The sequence below is a fragment of the Dipodomys spectabilis genome, unplaced genomic scaffold (genome assembly GCF_019054845.1).
Source record: "Dipodomys spectabilis isolate Male_0828 unplaced genomic scaffold, ASM1905484v1 ptg000148l, whole genome shotgun sequence".
Taxonomy (NCBI): domain Eukaryota; kingdom Metazoa; phylum Chordata; class Mammalia; order Rodentia; family Heteromyidae; genus Dipodomys; species Dipodomys spectabilis.
The window spans coordinates 2,747,217-2,770,543 of record NW_024870825.1 but is presented as its reverse complement, the minus strand read 5'-3'; the positions used below and the strand labels follow the sequence as shown (position 1 = coordinate 2,770,543).

At 41.8% G+C, this 23,327-nt stretch overlaps 1 protein-coding gene across 3 annotated transcripts in view; it reads right to left on the bottom strand.

Annotated features, from left to right (window-relative positions):
• The window catches only part of Trim33 (tripartite motif containing 33), a 76,786-nt gene that overhangs the window by 42,578 nt on the left and 10,881 nt on the right, over positions 1–23,327 (bottom strand). For all 3 annotated transcript variants that reach the window (XM_042692266.1, XM_042692267.1, XM_042692268.1), the window contains exons 2-4: positions 2,782–2,900; positions 1,455–1,599; positions 1,069–1,201 (exon numbers count right to left, since the gene is read on the bottom strand). In XM_042692266.1, the coding sequence (XP_042548200.1) occupies positions 1,069–1,201; positions 1,455–1,599; positions 2,782–2,900 (397 nt within the window). The remainder of the gene's footprint in view (positions 1–1,068; positions 1,202–1,454; positions 1,600–2,781; positions 2,901–23,327) is intronic.

The following is a 23,327-nucleotide window of genomic DNA, read 5'->3' as shown; positions in this document are numbered from 1 at the left end:
GCCAAGGAAAGGGAGAGAGGAGGAATGGGAGAGAAGAGGGGGCAGAAAAGCTACTTAAGCCAAGTGCAGTAGAACTGTCTATAATCTCAGTTACTTAGGAGGTTAAGTGAAGTAGAAAGATTACAAGTTGGAAATCAATCTGGGCAACACAGTAACACTCCACCTCAAAACAGTAACAACAACAAACATTTAAACTTTCCTGTCTTGGAAACAAAATCCTATAAAACTTACTTAGTCTTAGGAAAGACTTCAGAAAATTCTACACTCTGAATAAGCCAGACCATCTTTTTTGTTTGTAATACAAAGGTACCGTGGTATCACTTCCAGAATTTTGAAATACATATACTATATATATATATATATATATATATATATATATATAGACACATACACACATATACTCACGTGTATGTGTCTATATATGTGTATATATACGTGTATACATTTTGTTAAATGTGACAAAAGATTTCAGTACAGTTCTAGAATAGTTCAGATGAAACATTCTTAAAGGAGTATCAGTGATCCAGTCAAAATATGGTTAATACAAGTTACATATTAAGGAATACCTAACATGTAGAAATTATGTTTACTGATTGTTCATACATCCCTATCTTTCCTGCAAACTACACATCTACCATGAAGTCAGTGTTCAGGCTCTGATGTTAAAATGGACATCAGCTGGCTACTGTGAGAATACTGTCTTTTCAGATTAGAGCCTATGGCCTGAATACATTACAGGTGGACAGTGCTTATCTGAACAATAGAAACAGCAAGCAGAGAAATAACACAGCTCCATTCTGCAAACCCAAATCCACAAAATGATATACTTTGACGAATATTCTTAAATCAATTAAATGTGAACATGAGAAGTATTAATTTATCAAAGCATATTACTTCAAGAAACAAGATACCTGGAAATAATCATAATGAAATCCCTTACAATATATAATTAATATATATAATAAAAAACAATGAAGGTAAAACCTGGATTTTAAATGCCAAGAGATTTAAGACTGGTTTTACAAACTTTCTGAGGTATTCCTCTGTAAGCAACTATGGCCTCTGTACCTATGTTCTTTGTGCTCCAATAGCTGGCAGTCTCTACAGGTCAGTCTATCACATGTTTCACAAAAAAGTTTCAGCTGCTCTTGTTTGTGTACAGGGCAGAAAACCGGACGCTGACCAGATGTTCCAACAGACTCTGTAGCAAAATAAAACAAATGCTTTTTAAACAAAATAAAAGTTTTGGCTAATGTTAATTTTTTTTTAAATGTAATTCAGGCTAGCCTTGGCCTTCTACCTCAGCCTTCCAAGTGCTGACTATAAGCATGTGTCACCATGCCCAGAAAACATTGTAAATTCTTAACTGAGGCTAGTATTCAAAATGCATAAATGAGGAGACCATGCTACAGTATCCGAAGAGTAAGGCTGGTGAGGATCACTGGGATTCTTACCTGAGACATCTTCCTTCTTCCTGATCAGGTGATCTTTAGTGAACTTGACTCTCTGATGTGCTTCAATACAGGTCTTACACAGCCACTCTCCACATTCTACACAAAAGCCAACGGCATTCGCATTGTCTTCACAACTAGTACATACCTATAAAAGACAAATATTAACCCATATTAAATTTCCCAACATAGACTCATAAAATAAAGCAATTAAAAAAAACTTCTCAAACTTTTTCTCAAATATATTGGCTACACTGATGTATATAGAATAAAATTAGCCGGGTGCTGGTGGCTCATGACTGTAATCCAACTCAGAAGGCTGAAATTTAAGGATCCCAGTTTGAAGCCAGGCCAGGCAGGAAAGGACTTGAGACACTTATCTCCAATAAAGGTACCAAAGAGCCAGATGTGGAGCTATTGTTCTAGTGGTAGAGTGCAAACCTTGAGCCCTTAGTTCAAAAGTCCAAAGACCAACACAAAAATAAAAAATACACACCTGTAACCCTAGCTACTCAGGAGGCTGAGATCTGAGGATCATAGTTCAAAGTCAGACTGGGCAGGAAAGTCCATGAAACTCTTTTTCTCCAATAAAACCACTCAGAAAACTGGAAGTGGCACTGTGGCTCAGGTGGTAGAGTGCTAGACTTGAGCTGAAGAGCTGAGGGACAGTGCCCAGGCCCAGAGTTCAAGCCTTGCAACGACCAAAAATAAATAAACTAAAATAAAAAATAAAATCATTTTGTTATCCGTTTATCCCCAAGAAAATCCTCTTCAGAGATCAAACATTGAGGCAGATAAAATTCCAAAGCTCAGAACAGACAGTCTAAATCAGATTTGACTTTTCTTTGCTGTTGTTTTTTGAAGTCACTAGAACTTGAACTCAAGGGTCTTAAACATATGCAAGCCTACTTGAGCTACACCTCCAGCCTCTTTGATTTTAGGTTATTTCAGATAGTCTCATGTTTTCTTGTAGGCTGGCCTCAGACTACGACCCTCTGACTTATACCTTCCTAATAACTCAGGCTACAGGCATGCAATACCACACTCAGCCTGTTTTGCTAAGATGAGATCTTGCTAATTTTCTTCCCCAAGTTGGCCTCAACCTGAGATCCTCCTCAATTTCATCTACCCAGTAAGTAGAGATTCCAGGTGTGAGCCACCAGATACTGATTATTTAAGTAATAATTGTTTCAATTAACCAAGTTTGAGGATAAAGAAAAAGCTATCCTTTATTGTTTTCAATTTGAATGACTTAATTATCCAACCATGCTTTTCTTAATTTACATACTGATTTCAAGACAAGAATATAAAGAAAAATTAAGGTGCATACCTGTTCTGATTTCTCATCAGAACTGCTAGGGGCTTCAGATGTGTCTTTCACAAAATAATTATCCACAAGGTCTATCTGTCTGCATTCCTGGCGGCACACTGGACACCGTATCACACCAACTACAATACAAAATGCAAAATTAAAACTTATTATTCATGTAGGCGGGACAGAAACTGTTCATCTTGACACTATGGAAAGCACACATATGACACAAAGAAAAAAGAAATACAAATTAAGAACTGAGTACAAGCCTGGCGCCGGTGGCTCACATCACATCTGTCATCCTAGCTACTCAGAAGGCTGAGATATGAGGATCACAGTTCGAAGCCACCCCAGGCAGGAAAGCCATGACTCTTAACTCCAATTAACCACCACAAAACCAGAAGCCAGCACTGTGGCTCAAAGTGATAGAGTGCTAAGCCTGAGCACTTAGGCCCTGAGTTCAAGCCCCATGACCAACAAAAGAACTGAGTACAAAAACCAGCCCAGTTATTCCACTAGGAAAAAAAAAATGATACTGTGTATTTAGGAAAAGAAAACATCAACTAAAATTCCCATCCAAAATAGTGCTGAGATATGCAGTTGGCTGGATAACGGCTCTACAAAAATCTCACCAAAACCTATCAACAGCATGCAAAAGGGACGTGATTAAACGAAGTCTCTTGAGAGTTGGAATATTTCTGGATTATCCAGAAAGGGACTAAATGTAATCAAGTGATCCTATAAATGAGAAGTAAAAGCAGATCAGATAAGCAAAGAGACACCTAAGGTAAAGCAGATACTGGAGTGGCATGCTTTGAGGATGAAGGAAGGGACCAGAGTCAAGAAAAAATAGCCACCAGATGCTAAGAGGGACAGGAAATGGATTGTTCTTATAGGCCTGAGGAAGCAAGTCAGTCCTGTCAAAACCTGACCTTAGCCACATGGAACAGACCTCACAATTCTAGACTCCAGAACTCTAAGAGAAATTAAGATCTGTATTTTTCTAAGACACCAAATTCAGAGTGATTTTGTTGCAGCAGCAATAGAAAATAAGCCATCACTTTTTCAAACTTTGACTTGTTCCAGATTTAACATTAAAGTTTACATTAAGAATGAAAACTCAGCCCCAAACTCAAACTACTTCTGCATCAAGAATGAAACTGAACTTTCAGATCAACTTAAGAAAATGTGGTGTATATACACAATGGAATTTTATGCTTCCATCAGAAAGAATGATATTGTATCATTCGTAAGGAAATAAAAAGACTTGGAAAAATATATTAGGCGAAATAAAAGAAACATAGGTTGCATGATTTCCCTCATTTATTTTAACTAGAATGTGCCTATAAATTTATTACACACTGGATGCTGAAAGACAAAAAAAACACTTGGACATGATAAATTATCTAGGACTCTAGACATTCACACAAGGAAATCAAAGGAGGATATTCTTAGGAGAGGATCACAAAGGCTCAATAGCTATATTCACCTAAGATGATGCTTATTGAAATGAACTCCAAGAAATGGAAACGAGAAGAGTTTGGGTTGTTTTGTTTTATTTTGCTTTTGGTTCATATTTTTTGGGTTATTTTTTCCTCCTTTATTTCTGTTTTTGTTTCTTTTGTCTCCTATGTAGGTTTATCAGTCTTGGGAAGGGAAGGGGGAGCACAGAAAGGGTGGGACAAATGGTGAACAAATGTAGCAGTGATACTCACTAGACACTATGTTGAAAATGTATTATACAACTTGTCAGGAAGGAGGGTCAGGAGGGAAAAACTGGAAAAAAAAAAACAGGGAAGAGGTAACTCTGTTCAAAAAGAAAGTATACATTATCTGACTTATATAACTACTGACCCCTTCGTAAATCATTTTTTTTTTTCAGTTATGGGGCTTGAACTCTGGGCCTGGGTGCTGTCCCTCAGCTCTTCAGCTCAAGGCTAGCGCTCTATCACTTGTGCCACAGTGCCACTTCCGGCTTTTTTTCTGCTTATGTGGTGCTGAGGAATTGAACCCAGCGCCTCATGCATGGGAGATAAGCACTCTACCACTGAGCCAACTTCCTGGCCCTGTAAATCACCTTTACCATAACAATTAAAAAAAAAACCCATCCAAGCACTGGTGGCTCACACCTGTAATTCTAGCTACTCAGGAGGTTGAGATCTCAGGATCACAGTTCAAAGCCAGCCCGGGCAGGAAAGTCCATGAGACTCGTATATCCAATTAACCACTAGAAAACGGTAAGTGGTGCTGGGGCTCAAGTAGAGCACTTGTATTGAGCTGAAGAGCTGAGGGACAGCGCCCAGGCCAAGTTCAAGCCCCACACCGAACCCCCTCCCAAAGGAAAAAAAAAAACACCTGAAGATACAAACACAACATAGATAACAATAATCCAGGCTAATCATGAGAGCATAAGCGGTGATCCCAGCACTCAAGCGGCTGAGGCAGAACAAATGAAAAGGCCATCTGCTAGACTAGAGAAACCTCTCTCTAGTAATAACAATAATGATAATAATAATTCTGACCTTCATAAGAGCTGAAGACAAAAACTTTACACAAACTATAATACCATATACAATCATTCTAGTAGAAAATAAAAGTGTAAATATCTTAATAGACACACACACACACACACACACACACACACGCACGCCATTCTAAAAATTGGGATATCATTCAGTCTCACAATGTTAAGACAAACTCAAATGTGATTATATGTTAGAAAACAAAATGCTGTTCTACATAGCAGAACCTATAAGAATATTCTGTCTCTTAAAAATGTTTTAGGCCAGGCACTGGTGGCTCACACCTGTAATCCTAGCCTGTAATCTCAGGAGGCTGAGATCTGAGGATCGAGGTTCAAAGCCAGCCGGGGCAGGAAAGTCCATGAGACTCTTATCTCCAATAAACCACTAGAAAACCGGAAGTGGCACAGTGGCTCAAGTGGTAGAGTGCTCACCTTGAGCTGGAAAGTGCAGGGACAGCGCCCACGCCCAGAGTTCAAGCCCCACAACAACGGAAGGAAGGAAGGAAGGGAGGAAGGGAGGGAGGGAGGGAGGGGGTGTTTTAGTGTGTCTGAGCCCTTTCAGTGACAGTGTATGAGTTTAGCCAGAGTGCTAACTCCACAGTATGCCTTCTGGGGAAAAAATGCCTGTTTCAGAATACCTAGTGCTTGCTGTATTCAGGATGACCGCTGTGTGGACCCAGCGTCCAAGCAATTGAGGCACCAAGAGTTCAAGTTTCAGATGAGAATGCCTGCCTAACAATATTACCATGTATTCTCTCATGCTGTCACAGGCATAATTAGCTCACTGTCTAACTGCTGGAAAAGAATGCTTACAAGAAGCTTGCATCGACTTTCTCTTGGACTTCTCACCAAGCACCTTTTCTCTGCTGATTGTAACCTGTATGTTCACTGTAATAAGGCATAACCGTAAGTTTCTCTGAGTCCTGTAAATCATCTAAAAGATCATCGTGTGTCTAGTGGCTCATGACTGTAATCCTAGCTACTCAGGAGGAAGTTGAGTTCCGAGGATTGCCTTCTGAGTCCAGCCCAAGCAAGAAAGGCTCTTTAATTAATTACAGAAAAAGCCAGAAGTGGCACTGAGGCTCAAGTGGTAAAGTTAGTTACTAGCCTTGAGCAAAAAGGAGCTCAAGGATAGTGCCTAGGCTGAGTTCAAGCCCACAGACACAGACACAAGCATTGGTGGCTCACATCTGTAATCCTAGCTACTCAGAAGGCTGAGATCTGAGGATTCCAGTTTGAAGCAAGCCCAGGCAGGAACATCTGTGACTCTTATAGCCAATAAACAACTAGAAAAACAAGTGGCACTGAGCTCAAGTGGTAGAGCATTAGCCTTGAGCTGAAGAGCTGAGGGAGAGTGCCCAGGCCCAGAGTTCAAGTTCCATGACAAGACAAAAAAAAAAAAAAAAAAAGGTAAGTTAATGTGAAAGGGTATTTTTGTTGAAGGGGAAGTATTTCATGCTCTAAGGAAAAAAAAGTCAATGTTGCGGACTATGTATGTGTGAATTCATGTGTGTGTGTGGTGGGAGGTGTACAGTAGCTGCTTAGAATATGAGAACTTGATTCAATTCCTGGCAGAAAGAAAATAAAAAGATGGGAAAGGTTAAGGGGGGAAGGGAGGAAAAGGAGGATTTAGAGAGTGAAAGGGAGGAAAAGGAATGAAGTAAAGAAGACTCCAGGGGCTGGGAAGGTGGCTCAGTGGTAGAGCGCTTGCCTTGCATGCATGAGGCCCTGGGTTCGATTCCTCAGCACCACATAAGTAAAAAGAAAAAAAAAAAAAGCTGGAAGTGGCGCTGTGGCTCAAGTGGTAGAGCGCTAGCCTTGAGCTGAAGAGCTGAGGGACAGCGCCCAGGCCCAGAGTTCAGGCCCCACGACCGGACCCCCCCAAAAAAAAAAAGAAGACTCCAATATCACTAAAGTATTCATTATGACTGTGTTAGCAGACCCCTTGACGCCATCCCCACGGGTCCTTCTATTTCTTTTGAAAATCAGTAAGTTGATTCTCAGATTCTTATGAATTTCCAATTCAATATAGAAGGCTGACAACAAAATTCATCTTTTTGATGATTGAAAAGCTAATTTTAAAAAATGGTGCCAGGTACCACAACAGTAACAGAACACTTCGCATTTTCTGGGGTTCTGTTTTTTTTTTTTTTTATTAAGGAATGTGCCGGATGTCTAATTTATTCACATCACTACAGAACCTGGAAAGCTGTTGCTGCTACTGATGCAGAACATGCTGCTATTATTGGTCTTTTTATATAAATATAAATGAGTATACATACTAATATATACTTTGAAATTTTGCAAACTTTAACTGTGTTGTCAACATTGGAAAAAGTATCCCAGTTTACCATGTTAAGTACATTGTACAAACATTAATGGCTATATTGGCCTAGAAACGCTAAGCTTAATTTTTTCCATTTGTACAGGTATAAACACATTGAATTAAATATATAAGGTCTTATCTATGTGAGTTTGATTACAGAAATTAATAAAGTATACTCTAAATAATAAAAAAACAAATTCATCTTTCTGTAACTCTAAATCCCTACTAAAATACTACTAAATCAAACAACCCAAATTGCAAGGCAAACTACCAAATAAGCAGTTTTAAAATATATCTGAGATGGGGATACATCTGAGAGTCTTATTTGCTAAAAAGATTTTCAGGAGGGCTGGGGATGTGGCTTAGTGGTGGAGTGCTCACCTAGAATGCATGAAGCCCTGGGTTCAATTCCTCGGTACCACATACACAGAAAAAGCCAGAAGTAGCGCTGTGGCTCAAGTGGTAGAGTGCTAGCCTTGAGGAAAAGAAGCTCAGGGACAGTGCCCAGGCCTTGAGGTTCAAGCCGCAGGATTGGCAAAAAAAAAAAAATTAGAAAAGCCCCAACTTAAGAAATTGAGTCATGAAGACTTCTCACTGGCACGTGAGTAACAGAAGTCTACAGGTATCAGCAAGCCCTGCCCCGTGTGTTTAACTTTTGACTGATTACCCAGAAGCTATGTTCATCTGATCCCAAACAGCTGGCAGTCACTCAAGATCCTTTTGCTCACCCTTATCAACAAAACTTAAAATTAGATAGATGTTTGAATTGCAAATGAGAGCTATTTCACACTTTCAAATCCTCTTCATAATTAGTATATGGCAGATGAGTATGCTCCCAGTTCAATTACTCAGTGACACTCAAGCCTCAAACTCAAACCTACTGACCCATTTTATGCATAATGTTCCCACGCTGATTTCATCATCACCTCAAAGCTCAAGTTCTAAGAAACCCATCTGTGTCTATTAAATGTTTCTTCTAAACAACAGTTTACTAAAAAAAAAAAAAAAATTATGTAGTGTGTGTATACACTTGAATCAGTACTGGAGCTTTAACTTAGAGCCAGGAGCAATCTCTCTGCTTTCTTGATCACAAGCTGAAAATTTACTACTTATGCCACACCTCCAGTCTCAAATTTTTATTGCGTAATTAGAGATGGAGTCTCATGGACTTTTCTGCAGTCCTCCAAGTCTCAGCCACCAGAGTAGCTAGGATTAGAAGTATGAGCCACTGGTATCCAACTCAGAATTGGAACATTTTAGAAGGCCAAAACAGAACTATTGATGAAATTTAATAGTAGCATGTGTGCCTACTATGCCCAGAGCTCTGGGTTCAATCTCCAGCACCAATTGTTAAAAAAAAAAACGAAAGAAAGAAAAAACTGAGGACCTAAATAGAAGCTGAATCACATATAATCATTGAGTTACTGGGAAATAAACTATCTGTACACACCAACTTATCCAGCCAATAACTTTGACAGGTTAAATAAAAAAAAATTTAGCCTCCAACTTCTCCTGGATAAGAAATGTACTCATTATCTTGCCCATGTAATTGTGACTCCTCTGTACAGTTTTTTCACAATAAAAAAAAAAATTGGACTTCACACTTTGTTTTGCCGGTCCTGGTAAACTCTGGGCCTGAGCGCTGTCCCAGAGCTTTTGGCTGACCAGGCTGTCTTCAAACCATGATCCTCAGATCCCAGCCTTTTGAGTAGCTAGGATTACAGGTGTGAGCCACCGATGCTGGGCAAATCTCCCACTTATAACCCTAGCTACTGCTGAGTTCTGAGAACTGTGGTTCAAAGCCAGCCTAAGCAGACTAAAAAATACATAAGACTTAACTGCTAGCAAGCAAAAAACTAAGGCGGGGGGATTAGCCAGGCACCAGTGGCTCACACCTGTAATCCTAGCTACTCAGGAGGCTGAGATCTGAGGATCATGGTTCAAAGTCAGCCCAGACAATAAGTCCAATAAACTACTCAGAAAAGGCCAAAAGTGGTGCTGTGGCTCAAGTGATAGCACACTAGCCTTGAACACAAAGAGAAGCTCACAGACAGCCCAGAATTCAAGCACCAGGGTCTGAAAAAAAAAGAGGGGGGGGGGGGGCCTGGAGCTGGTGGTGTGTGTGACTCACATGGTAGAATTGTCAAGAATATGAGTTCAAGCTTCAGTACCAGCAGAAAAACAAAAAACCAAACAGCCAGGCCCTGGTGGCTCACACCTGTAACCATAGCTATTGAGGAGACAGATTCCAGAATCACCAAAAAATCTAGATTCAATGCCAGACAAGACGGGAAAATCATGAGATTCTTATCTCCAATTAACCACCAGATAGCCAGATGTGGAGCTGTGGCTCAAAATGGTAGGACACTAGCCCTGAGCAAAAGGGTTCAGGGACAGCACCCCATCCCTGAGTTCAAACCCCACAACAGGGGAAAAAAAAGACAGCTGGGTGTCTCACTGAAGATGAGTTCTGAGAACTGTTAGAGATAGCTAGGGATGTCAGGATGTCACATAGGAATAAGAAACTTAGCGAAGTTTACTTCTCAGAAGATGCGCCATCAGCCAACGCTGGCAAGTAAGCAGCACATGCTTCCTTTTCATCCCGAACCCAGCAGGCCCCACACCTCTGCTCCCACTGGTAAGCTCAGTTCACCATCTGCAAAAGGATGTGGGTTAATTAACCCTGTGTAATTAAAGTTCCAGGAGCAGAGTTCTAGCAGTATGTCTTAGTTAAAGTGCTCAGGAAAAGGATGTATATAACTAAAATGTAACTAACAAGGGCTAAGCACCTGGCCAGAGCAGGACCCCTTCAGATAAACAATTCTCTCAGGATCAACACAAAGGAAGCAAACTACTTTGATGAAAGACTTTTCTGACAAAAACCATACAAAAATATAGGCAAGAATCTGTTTGTTGGTGCCATTTTTTTTTCAGCTGGATTCACAAATATTGTCTTATGATACTAATGGGGACATGGAAACTCAGATGTTTCACTGTCCAGCCTTGCTATAAACGCACTTCTGCCAGCACTAAGAATTTTAACCTGCTCCTTTGAGAATTAGGGTCATGATAGGAGCCAATCATGATCAAATAACATTTAAATTTCTATTAATATAAAGTTTCAGTATAAAGTGTTCAGGATTAGTTAAATTCACTTAGTCTCCTAATAGCTAACAGCCATGTTGGGATAAACACAATTACTATTCCCACTTGACAGGTGAGGAGGTTGACATTCAGAAACCAAGGCCCTTTCAAAGTCAGATGGTGCTATGAACAGGGTGAGAGTGCCAGAACTGGAAACCACATGCTTCTAAACACTACACTATCTAATTAAAAAGCTCATCTGTTAGTAAGAAGATAAACCAAGACAGTTCCAAGAAAAATGCAGAGGACTATTAATGAGGCAGAGGTAAAATGGACTTAGTAAATAACTGCAAGAATATGGAGTACGAAATACAACAATGTATTAGGAATTCTGGATGATTCTCAAGTTTCTAGTATGGGAATTTGTGAAAAACAAACATTTGCGCAAAATGAGTGAAAGGTAGTTTCAACAAAATGTAAGGAATAGGTTTTGGATAGGTCATGTTTAAGCAGAGTTCTGTAACTGAAGAGTATGAAGAGAACCATTAGGGTGTAAAAACTGCAGCTAACGACTGATGAGGAAGAATAGTACCAAGGACAGTACCCTTGGGCTGGTGATGTAATTCAGTGACAGCAGAGTACTTTCCTAGTGTAAAAGTCCTGGGTCCAATAATCTGACACCAAATTTTTTTAAAAAAAGGAAAACAGAACAAAACAGCTGGAGAGGATATGATTGTTAGTGGTGCAACAGCTCAAATCTTAATGGAACAACCACTTCTAAGGCTAAGGCCCTCTCCACCACACCTGTCTCCTGTCCCCTGTTCATCTCTGCTCTCACCAATGTCCACCCAGCAATAGTAAGCAGTACATATTTGCTGAGAGGAATAAAGGAAAAAAACAACTAGATTCTCAAGAATAGGTCACTGATCTTTTCTACAAAATTTCATAGCAATGAAAGTTAACAGCAGTTCTGGTTAGCATAACTACAGGGAGTGGGAGCTGGCGATGAACTATGTGGTAGAGAAGGTCACTCCTGTGAAAAAGAAGAGGCGGGATGACCTACCAACAGAGCAGAATGAAGAGAGAAAAGCCTTACACATGAGAACACCAGAGAGGTAATACAGAACACAACTAAAATAGTTCATTTATAGAGAAACTGACTGACTTAACTCCTACTAAGTAATTCCACCTTTTATCACTAAGCATGAAACCATCTGCAAATGATTGTATAAAACCTGAGACTTGCTGGGCACCAGTGGCTCATGCCTGTAATCCTAGCTACTCATGAAGTTGAGATCTGATGATCAAGGTTTGATGCCAGCCTAGGCAAGGAAGGCCCCGAGACTCTTATCTCCAATTAACCACCAGAAAGCAGCAAATGGAGCTGGGGCTCAAAGTGGTAAGTGCTACTAGCCTTGAGAGAAAGAGCTCAGGGATATTACCCAGGCCCTGAGTTCAAGCCCCACTACCAACCAAAAATACCACACACACACACACACACACACACACACACACACACACACACACACACACAACCTGAGTCTCACTAAATACTACATACTTAAGTATTACATATAGATACTATAGTAAATAATTATTCTAGGCATTTTCCTTCCCTGGCACCAGGTTTGAACAAGGGCCTAGTGCTTGCTCAGCTTGTATTTTACCACTCACGCTGTATCTCCTCCTGCCAGCGTTTTGCTAGTTACGTTGGAGATCTAGAATCTCTCAGACTTGTCTACCAGGGGCCGACTTTGGACTGTAATCCTCTGGATCTCCGCCTCCTGAATAACTAGGATTACAGGAATCAGCCAGCAGCACCCAACTCTTTTTGGTATTCTTAAAGCACCTTATATTGTTTGTTGTTTTGTTTTTTTGGTAATACTGAGGATTGAATTCAGGGCCTTGAGTTTTCAAGGGAGGCATTCTACCAGTTGAGTAACACTTATAACCCTTCTGCTTTTGTTGTTTTCAGATAGGCTAGTCTGGCAAACTTCTTATATTCTTAAAGATTTATTATAAAGTTATTAGTCCATTTACTGTCAAATATACCTATATATTTCTAATAGTATCATTTAAAAAATGTGCCCAAGTTTTTAGAATAAGGCAAACATTTGTGTAAAATATTAATAAATATTTCAATTAGTCATATGTGTAGGTTATAGCCTGCTAGCTTTTTTAAAGCAATTTTAAATAAATAATTCAGCCAACAATTCAATAATCATTTTATATTTTTAGAAGAAAAAAGAAAAAACTACAATGATTTATGTAGCCCAAACCCTAAAACAGTTACCACTTGGTCCTTCACAGGGAGCTACAGAGAGCCAGGATCCAGTGGCTCACACCTGTGATCCCAGCTCTCCAGAAGGCTGGGATGAGAGGACTGTGGTTCAAAACCAGCCTGGTCAGAAAAGTAAAAAAATTATGAGATTATTCTCTCTAATTAATCATCAAAAAGCTAGAAGCAGAGCTCTGGCTCAAAGAGTAGAACACTAAACTTGAGCAAAAGAGCTCAAGGGCAGTGCCCAGGCCCAGAACCTGAGTTTAAGCCCCAGGACCAAGAGAGGGTAAGGAGAAGGAGGAAGGGGAGATTAGGAAGAAGGGGAGAGGGGGCGATAGGCTAGCTAGCTACAGAGATTCTGTATCTTAATGGAGTGGTGCTCTGGCCTGTACATACATTTGTGGTTTGTGTGAGCAAATTTAAACGTACAAGTTCTCATCTCTTTCTATAGGTATGACCTCTTAGGCCCAGGCAGCCTGGAACCATAGCCATGACAACCCAGGATTCCACTGCCACCCAGCCACACTGCACCTGCTTATTCACTGCCTCCTTTGGGAGGTCATCATCTGAATCCTGCGCTGACAGACTTAAGTCTTTCTTTTTGCCGGTCATGGGGCCTGAACTCTGGGCCTGAACTTTGGACCTGGACGCTATCCCTCAGCTCTGACAGACTTAGTCTTTCTTTTTGCCGGTGGTGGGGCCTGAACTCTGGGCCTGGGCGCTATCCCTCAGCTCTTCAGCTCAAGGCTAGCACTCCACCACTTGAGCCACCTTCCCAGCCTCCAGACTTAGTCTTGAAAAGGAGCAAAAGAGGCCTTAGTCCTCCCAATCCCATTCGTACCAGCTGAACAAAAAACAGTGAGGTTCTGCTACTCTTACACTCTGAAATAGGCTCAGTGCTGTGCAGCACAGCGTGAATCACGCCTGCCTTGGTCGGCTGGCTTACCACTGACCAGTCACTATACAGTCACACTCACACTGGACCCTACAAAGGGAAGCATATTCACAAGCAAAGGACAAGTGCATGTCATTCAAGGAGGGCTCAGCAAATTGATGGAAGCAAGCTGAACATCAGTGAACAGGCTCAAGACGCTCATCGAGGCAGAACTAATGCAAGAACCAACAGACTTGAGTTTGGGGGGAAAAAAAAACCAATGTTAAAAGCCAATTAAAAATACTAATGGAAGAAAAATGGGCCCACTATAATTAAGTATAATTTAAAAATTGGAAGACTTAGCCAGGCGCCAGTGGCTCATTCCTGTCATCCTTGCTACTCAGGAGGCTGAGAACTGAGGATCGTGGTTCAAAGCCAGCCAGGGTAGGAAAGTCCATGAGACTCTCATCTCTAATAAGCCACCAGAAAACTGGAAGTGGTGCTGTGGCTTAAGTGGAAGAGTGCTCGCCTTGAGCTGAAGAGCTGAGGGACAATGCCCAGGCCCCGAGTTCAAGACCTATGACTAACCCCTACCCCCCCTCCTCAAAAAAAATGGAAGATGGGGCTGGGAAGGTGGCTCAGTGGTAGAGCGCTTGCCTTGCATGCCTGAGGCCCTGGGTTCGATTTCTCAGCACCACATAAACAGAAAAAGCCGGAAGTGGCGTTGTGGCTCAAGTTGTAGAGCACTAGCCTTGAGCTGAAGAGCTGAGGGACAGCGCCCAGGCCGAGTTCAGGCCCCACGACCGGACAAAAAAAAAAAAAAAAAAAAAGGAAGACTTGAAAAACAGAAGTGCAACTCATAGGAAGTAAATTAGTAGCCACTATGATGAAATCTTAACTGAAGAATCCAAAAACAAAGCAACAAAAAAGAATAAATGGGATTAGAGCAAAATAAGAAGTTTCTTCACAGTGAAGGAAAACAACGAAATACACACCTTCAGAATGGGAGAAAATATGTGCAAACTAACCATCTGGCAAGGAGTTAGTATTGAGAATATATAAAGAATCTAAACAATTCAAAGGCAAATATTATCCAGTTTAAAATGGGAAGATCAGGGTTGAGGACGTAGCTCAGAAGCAGAGTGCTAGTCCAGAATGTGCAAGATCCTAGATTCAATCACCAGCAAAATTAAGACAAACATATCAAATAAAAATGGGCCAGGCAATGGTGGCTCACACCTGTAATCCTAGCTACTCAGGAAGCTGAGATCTGAGGATCGTAGTTTGAAGCCAGACAAGGCAAGAAATTTCATGAGACTCGTATCTCAAATAAACTACTCAAAAAAGCCAAAGTGGCACGATAGCTTAATTGGTAGAACACTCGTCTTGAGCAAAATAAGTTCAGAAACAGCACCCAGGCCCAGAGTTCAAGCCCCAGAGCCAGCAAAAGAAAAAAAAAAGAAGAAAAAGAAAAGAAAATGTTATGAGGAAAATGACTCATGATGTCCAATAGGAGGAAAAACATGATTTAACAGCAATCATTAGAAGAAGGCAATCAGGCAGGTAAACAGGCTGGAAGACAAGGGTATGATACGATTCAAAGTGGTAAAGGAGGGCTGGGAGTGTGACTGGTAGAGTGCTTGTCTAGCATGCATGAAACCCTGGGTTCGATTCCTTAGTACCACATAAACAGAAAAAGCCAGAAGTGGAGCTGTGGCTCAAGTGGTAGAATGCTAGCCTTGAGCAAAAGAAGCTCAGGGACAGTGCCCATGCCCTGAGTTCAAACCCCAGGACTAGAAAAATTAAAAAAGGAAAAAAGAAAAAGAAAGTGGTAAAGGAAGTAACTGCCAACCAAAATTTCTGTAGCCATTAAAACTAAATTAGAAAACAACCCAAATCCATAATCACTTGGAAAGAAAATAAAATACCTAGGAATAAACTAGGAGGTAAGATTTCTACAATTAAAACCAAAAAATGCCAGGTACTAGCAGCTTTCATCTGTAATTCTAACTACTCAGGAGGCTGAGGATCTGAGGATCACAGTTTGAAGCCATCCAGGCATGAAAGTTAGTGAGATTCTTATCTCAAACTACTCAGGAAAGGCCAGAAGTGGCACTGTGGTTCAAGTGTGCAACAGCTAGCCTTGAGCACAGAGAATCTCAGGGACAGTACCCAGGCCCTGACTTCATGTCCCAGGACCAGCAAAAAAAAAAAAAAAGAAAGAAAGAAAGAAAACAAAACAACAATACATTGAAGAAAGACATTGAAAATATGTGAAGATGAAAAGTCCCTCATGTTCAAGGGTCAACAGAGTCTTGTGGAGACAGCTATAGTACTGAAAGCAATCTCAGCTTCAGCACAATCCCCACTAAAACTCCAATGTCAGCGGGGCGCAGGTGGCTTGTAATCCTTACTACTGGGGAGGCTGAGATCCGAAGATGGCAGTCTGAAGCCAGCCCAATAAGGAAAAGCAGTGAGACTCTTTCTTTTTTTGGGGGGGTCCGATCATGGGGCCTCAACTCTGGGCCTGGGCGCTGTCCCTCAGCTCTTCAGCTCAAGGCTAGCGCTCTACCTACCACTTGAGCCACAGCGCCACTTCCGGCTTTTTTCCTTTTGCTTATGTGGTGCTGAGGAATCAAACCCAGAGCCTCAGGCATGCATGGCAAGCGCTCTACCACTGAGCCACATTCCCAGCCCCGACAGTGAGACTCTTATCTCCAACTAACTACAGAAAACCAGAAATGGCAATGTGGCTTAAAGTTGCAGAGTGATAGTCCAGCAAAAAAAAGCTCAGGGATGGTACCCAGGCCCTGAGTTCATTCCCACAACTAAAAAAAGAAAGGGGGGGGGGGATGGGGAAGCAACCTCAAAGTCACTAGAGGTATGGGTCAGCAGTACCCCACCAGCCTTGCAAATCCCCAGTACCACTAAAAACCAAAGGCAAAAACCAGTGTCATTCGTCACAGAAATAGGAGAAATGAATACTAAAATGCTTATGAAAGCATACAAGACTTTGAATAGCCAGAGCAATCTAGAGCAAAAAGTACAATGCTGGAAGTATAATGTCTGACTTCAAATACACTATAAAGTTATAGTAAGAAAAACAATACTGGCACACACACACAAAAAAAGACACAAAGGCCAGGCGCCAGTGGCTCACTCCTGTAATCCTAGCTACTCAGAAGGCTGAGATCTGATGATCGAGGTTCAAAGCCAGCCTAGGCAGGAAAGTCCGTGAGACACTTATGTCCAATAAACCACTCAGAAAACCAGAAGTGGTGCTGTGGCTCAAGAGGTAGAGTGCTTGCCTTGAGCTGAAGAACACAGAGACAGCACGCAGGTCCAGAGTTCAAGCCCCACGATCGACAAAAAAAAAAAAAAAAAAAAAAGACACAAAGACCAATGGAATAAATTGGAATAAACCCACACAGTTATAGTCATCTAATTTTCAACAAAGATGCCAAAAATACATGTCTGAAAAAAAGACAGCCTCTTCAACAAATAGTGGTTAAGACTGAAACTACAACCCAATCTTGTACTCCTAAACAAAAATTAATTCAGCGCTGGGAATGTGGCTTTGTGGTAGAGTGCTTGCCTCACATGCATGAAGGCCTGGGTTCAATTTCTCTGTACCACATATATAGAAAAGGATGGAAGTGGTGCAGTGGCTCAAGTGGTAGAGTGCTAGCCTTGAGCTGAAGAGCTGAGGGACAGCGCCCAGGCCCAGAATTCAGGCCCCACAACCGGACCCAATAAATAAATAAATAAAAAAGCTTACTCACAAAGAAAATGATTTCTAGACGGAAAGGACAACCTACAGGATGAAAAAAAATCTTTGCCAACTACTCACTCGCCAAAGGATTAATAACCAAGTATACGGAGCTCTAAAAATTACAATACAAAATCATGTTATTGGGCTGGGAAGGCGGTTCAGTGGTAGAGCGCTTGCCTTGCATGCATGAGGCCCTGGGTTCGATTCCTCAGCACCACATAAGCAGGGGGAAAAAAGCCGGAAGTGGCACTGTGGCTCAAGTGGTAGAGCGCTGCCCTTGAGCTGAAGAGCTGAGGGACAGTGCCCAGGCCCAGAGTTCAGGCCCCATGACCAGACCCCCCCCCCCAAAAAAAATCATGTTATTATGAGTAAATGAACTTGACAAATTTTTAAAAGAAGTACAAATGGCAAATGAATAGATGAAATGTTCAACATCCTTAGTTATAAAGGAAATGAAAAGTAACACTGAGAAAGCTGGGTACTGTGGCTCATGCCTGCAATCCCGAGATTTGAAGACTGGTTCAAAGCCAGCTTGGGCAGGCAAGTCCATGAAACTCTTATCTCCAATTAATCACCAAAAAGCTAGAAGTGGAGCCGTGGCTCAAGTGGTAGAGCAAAACAAAAAACAAAAAACCAGGGACAGTGCCCAGACCGAGTTTAATCCCCAGTACCAGCACCACAAAGAAAATATTAATTTTTAAAACAACTGTATGTGGTAATACACACCTGTAAACTCAGTTATGTAGGAAGCAAAGACAGAAGGTTCATTGTTAAAGCATTGGGCAAAAGTACAAGAACCTACTTGAAAATAAAAATATTAGTAAAAAGGGTGGCAGATGTGTCTGGAGTGGTATAGCACTGACTTAGTAGTTCAAATAGCAGTAGCAGCTAGAAAGTTAGATATGTAGATAAATACAGATATATATATATATATATATGTATATATATAGAGGATAGCAACCATTTACTATTTGAAAATTGAGCCAGAGTTACAAACCAAAAAACAATTGTTCATTCAAGAAAGCAAATCAAATCTTAACACAAACAACTAGCCTAAGGCACCTGAGCCAAAATCCATCCCCTCAGCTACCAAGTCAGCCTGAAGCAACATTCCAAGGGGGATAGACAAAAAGACTTTTTTTTTTTGGTCCGATCGTGGGGCTTGAACTCCGGGCCTGGGTGCTGTCCCTCAGCCCTTCAGTTCAAGGCTAGCACTCTACCATTTGAGCCACAGTGCCACTTCCGGCTTTTTTTCCTGCTTATGTTGTGCTGAGGAATCGAACCCAGGGCCTCATGCATGCAAGGTAAGCACTCTACCATTGAGCCACCTTCCCAGCCCCCAAAAGACTTCTTTGACCAACTCCAAGTCAAGGACTACACTACCTCCTCCAAGATTGTCTGTCTTATCTCACACATCTTTTGACTCCAAGTGCAAAAATTCAAGGTAGTGTAGCCCCAAATCAGAAGCTTCCTTCTTCCTCACACCCTATTCCCAGGGCAAAGACTATCCCAGGCACCTCGGCCAAAAACTCGGTTGACACAGGTTACTCAGACAGTTCGAGACCCTTACAAGGAACAGGCAGACCAATGAGACTGAGGCTGCTGCTCCAACCCAGTATCCGGTGCTCTGTCCACCCAGGAAGAAAGTAGCTGTCTCTCCATCCACCACTCAGAGCACAGGCTCAAAGAATTTGCCCAAGGGAAAAGGAAAGCTAAAAGAACAAAGAGCTTTCAAACTTTCACAAGGAGACTGACTTTATTTGGAAACAAATGTAGGAAAGTTCAAGACCAAGGGTGCTCTTAAATTAAAACAGGAAAATAAGATGAAATGGCAGATCATGAGAAATAACCACACCCTGGCCAATCCATGCCACAGAGAACCAGGGGCTAGGACTGGTGGTTCACACCTGTAAACCTAAACAACTCACAAGGCTGAGAGAGCTGAAGATTACTGTTCAAAACTAACCCTTGCAATTAAGTCCTTACAATTTTTTTTGGGGGGGGGGGGGGGGGGGTAAGAAGGCTGGTCCTGAGGACTGGGTACTGTCCCTGAGCTTCTTTTGTTCAAAGGCTAGCACTCTACCATTTGAGCCACAGAGCCACTTCTGGTTTTTTCCAAGTATTTATTAGAGATAATAATCTATAGACTTTCCTTGCCCACGCTAGCTTCAAGCAGGATCCTCAGCTCTCAGTCTCCTGAATAGACAGTATTACGTGAGCCACTAGCACCTGACCCTTAAGATTCCTATCTCCAATAAACTGTTTTTTAAAAAGTTGAGCTGGGCACTAAGGGCTCACACCTGTAATCCTAGCTACTCAGGAAGCTGAAATCTGAGGATCATGGTTCAAAGCCAGGCTGGGCAGGAAAGTCCATGAGAATCCTATCTCCAATAAACCACCAGAGAACTGGAAGTGATCCTGTGGCTCAAGTGGTAGTGCGCTCGCCTTGAGCTGAAGAGCTCAGGGACAGCGACCAGGCCCAGAGTTCAAGCCCCACAACCACCACCAACAACAAAAAAAGCTGAAAGCAGAGCTAGAGCACGAGTTTTGAGCAAAAGGCTCGAGGACTATGCACAGGCCTAAATTCAAGCCCTACAACCAACCAAAAAAAAAAAAGAGTACTGGTCACCGGTGGCTCACACCTGTAATCCTAGCTATTCCAGAGACTAAGATCTGAGAACCACAGTTCAAAGGCAACTGGGGCACAAAAAGTCCCTTGAAGGATCCCAGCTTCCCAGAGCTGGTGGGACTTGAACCCACAATGGGCAAAAGGAGTCACCAGCACTCAGTCAATGTGGCTGGAAGCCTTTTATTAGCCATGTAGCAACTGGCTCCAGCTCTCAAGAGATTTGGAGAGAAGCCTCATTTTCATAGAAAGGGCTTACACATAGGTGATGTTTGCCAAAGCAAGCAAGCAAAACATACCCTTGAGTTGCAAAAAGCATAGGCAAAATATAATCTTGACTTTGTCAGCATGACTGATGCGATCAATGATATTGATACTTGATTACAGAAAGTCAAAACATATCCTTAGATTACAAAAGTCAAAACCAAACCTTGGGTAGGGGTAGGCTAATAGACTATTATAAGCTCCTGACTAATACAGCAACTCAGTACAGCTGATGATAATTCTCAAGATTGTCAGTGGCCTTCAGCAAAGTTTGTGGTAAACCTCAACGCTGCCAGCCCGGTAAACTTGAGTGAGGGAGAGATGTTCTGCTTTTTAGCAAGGGTGGAAAAGGCTCAGGCTGACTGCTGGCCATCTGACCTGGAGTTTCTCTCTACAGAAGGGTTTTGCCTGTAATATTTGGCCCCATTTTTAATCACCAATCATTTTGTTCTGTTTCTGATTTCACATTTTACATCCCTAAGAGGCATCTCCAATTAATCACCAAAAACTGGAAATGGAGGTGTGTCTCAAGTGGTAGAGCGCTAGCCTTAAGCAAAAAGAAGCTAGGGCAGGAATTCAAGCCACAGGACTGGCACCAAAAAAAAAAAAAAAAAATCTTAGAACTCATCTGGGGTTCACCATGCTCATTCAGCAGGAAGCAGCTAGTATGAAACTTGATTACCCCACCCCCACCATGTCCCAACAGCAGTCAGGGAACACTCTGAGGGGGAAATGAAGGAAAACATCAGGCCACCAGTTCAGGCCAGCTTGGTTTCCCCCAACCAGTGGCAACCACTGAGAGAGGGTCTAAGGTTCTGGCCCTAACTAAGGACAGCCAAGCCACCATCCTTGGGCCACCGCCCAGGGAGGGGCCTTGCTTCAAACCAGTCACCATCAGACAGACTGCCAAAAGGGAGGGGAATAATACAAAACAGCTGGCCAACCACAAGGTAGACAACCAATTTTCCAGTCCCGCTACTCATTCTCCAGAGTAGCCTTTACTTTTTCCTTGCTAAATAAACTCTTTACAATTGGGGGAAGGGAGGAAGCTTACAGCTCTACTTATAAGAAATGTCTAGCCAGACTGGTAGCTTGGGCCTATAATCCTATTCAGGAAACTGAGATCGGAGGATCACGATTTGAAGTCAGCCAGGTCAGTAAAGTCTGTGAGACACTTATCTCCAATTAAACACCAAGAAGTCACAAGTGGATCTGTTTAAAATGCTAGCCATAAGCAAAGAAGCTCAGGGACAGTGTCCAGGCCCTGAGTTCAAAAACCCTAGAATTGGCACACCAAAAAAATCTCAAGTAGGAAAATATATAAAGTACACTAGTTGTCAAAATCTATAAAGTGTTGGGACAAAACTGGGAATAACTACTAATTGGTACAGGTAATTCTGTAATCACTAATGAGCAGTTTCTTCCGCAAGTAATGAAAATGTTCTACAATTGATTGTGTTGATCCTTGCACAACCAAGTGAGCACACTAAAAACTACCAAACCATACACTTCAAATATGGTATCTATAGTGTGTAAATTATGTCCATTAGGGGGTTTAGGGTTTTTGTTTCCTTGCAATGTTAGTAATCAAACACAGGGTCTCAAGTATGCTAAATAAGCAATACTCTACCATAGAGCCACATCCCAATCTCCCAATTAAAGCTGCTTTTTAAACCGGGTGCTGGTGGCTTACGCCTGTAATCCTAGCTACTCAGGAGGCTGAGATCTGAGGATCACAGTTCAAAGCCAGCCCAGGCAGGAAAGTCCATGAGACTCTTATCTCCAAATAACCACCAGAAAACCGATGTGGTGCTGTAGCTCAAGTGGTAGAGCGATAGCCTTGAGCTGAAGAGCTGAGGGACAGCACCCAGACCCAGATTTGAAGCCCCATGACCAACAAAAAATAAAAAATAAAGTTGCTTTTTACAGTACTGAGTTAACCCGGGGCCTTGTACATGCTAGACGTATACTCTATCATGAGTCTATATCCTTAGCATCAAAGGTTCTGTGGGTTTGTTTTTGGTGGCACTAGAGTTTGAACCAACCTACTTTTGCTTGCTAAGCAGGTACTCTACCTGAGCCATATCCAGCCCATTTTTGCCTTTTCACACTGTTTTATGTGCATTTAGGTTTAAAGACATTTCTTAGAAATTTTTACTGTTAATTCATGGACACAGAATTATGTCCTGCCTGAATGAAGCTTTCTAGCACTTTTCTCTTCAAAAGGATATACTTGGTGTATTTCACATTAGAGGCACTTCAGCTTTATAGGTGGGGCCATTCTAAATACTGAAATCACAACAAAAGATGCAAGGGAAATGTGGCACTAACTAGACCCTAGGACATGGTTAGTGTAAGAGATGAAAGAAGAGACAAACACCAAGTAGCTCACACCTATAATCCTACTCAGAAGGCTGAGATCTGAGGATCCTAGTTCTAAGCTAGTCTCAGACAGACTCTTATCTTCAATTAACTACCAAAGGCCAGAAGTGGAACTGTGGCTCTAGTAGTAGCCTGGCCTGAGTGTAAGCCCCAGAAAGAGGAGGTGGGAGAGGAGGAAAAGGAGGAGGAAAGGGAATGAGAAAAAGAGCAGGGGCTTGTTTAACCTCTGGAAACGTGTTAGGTAAGTCAAATTTTTGCCACTCTGCTCAAGTCCATGAAGACTGTATTAAAGCAATGAAATAATTAATACTGAGGTCACAAATCTATTTTACTAACTTAGTGAATTCTAAAACAGAGAATCCTGGGGCTGCAGGTATAGCTCAATGGCAGAGCACTTATCTGACATGTGAAAGACCTTGGGTTCAACCTGA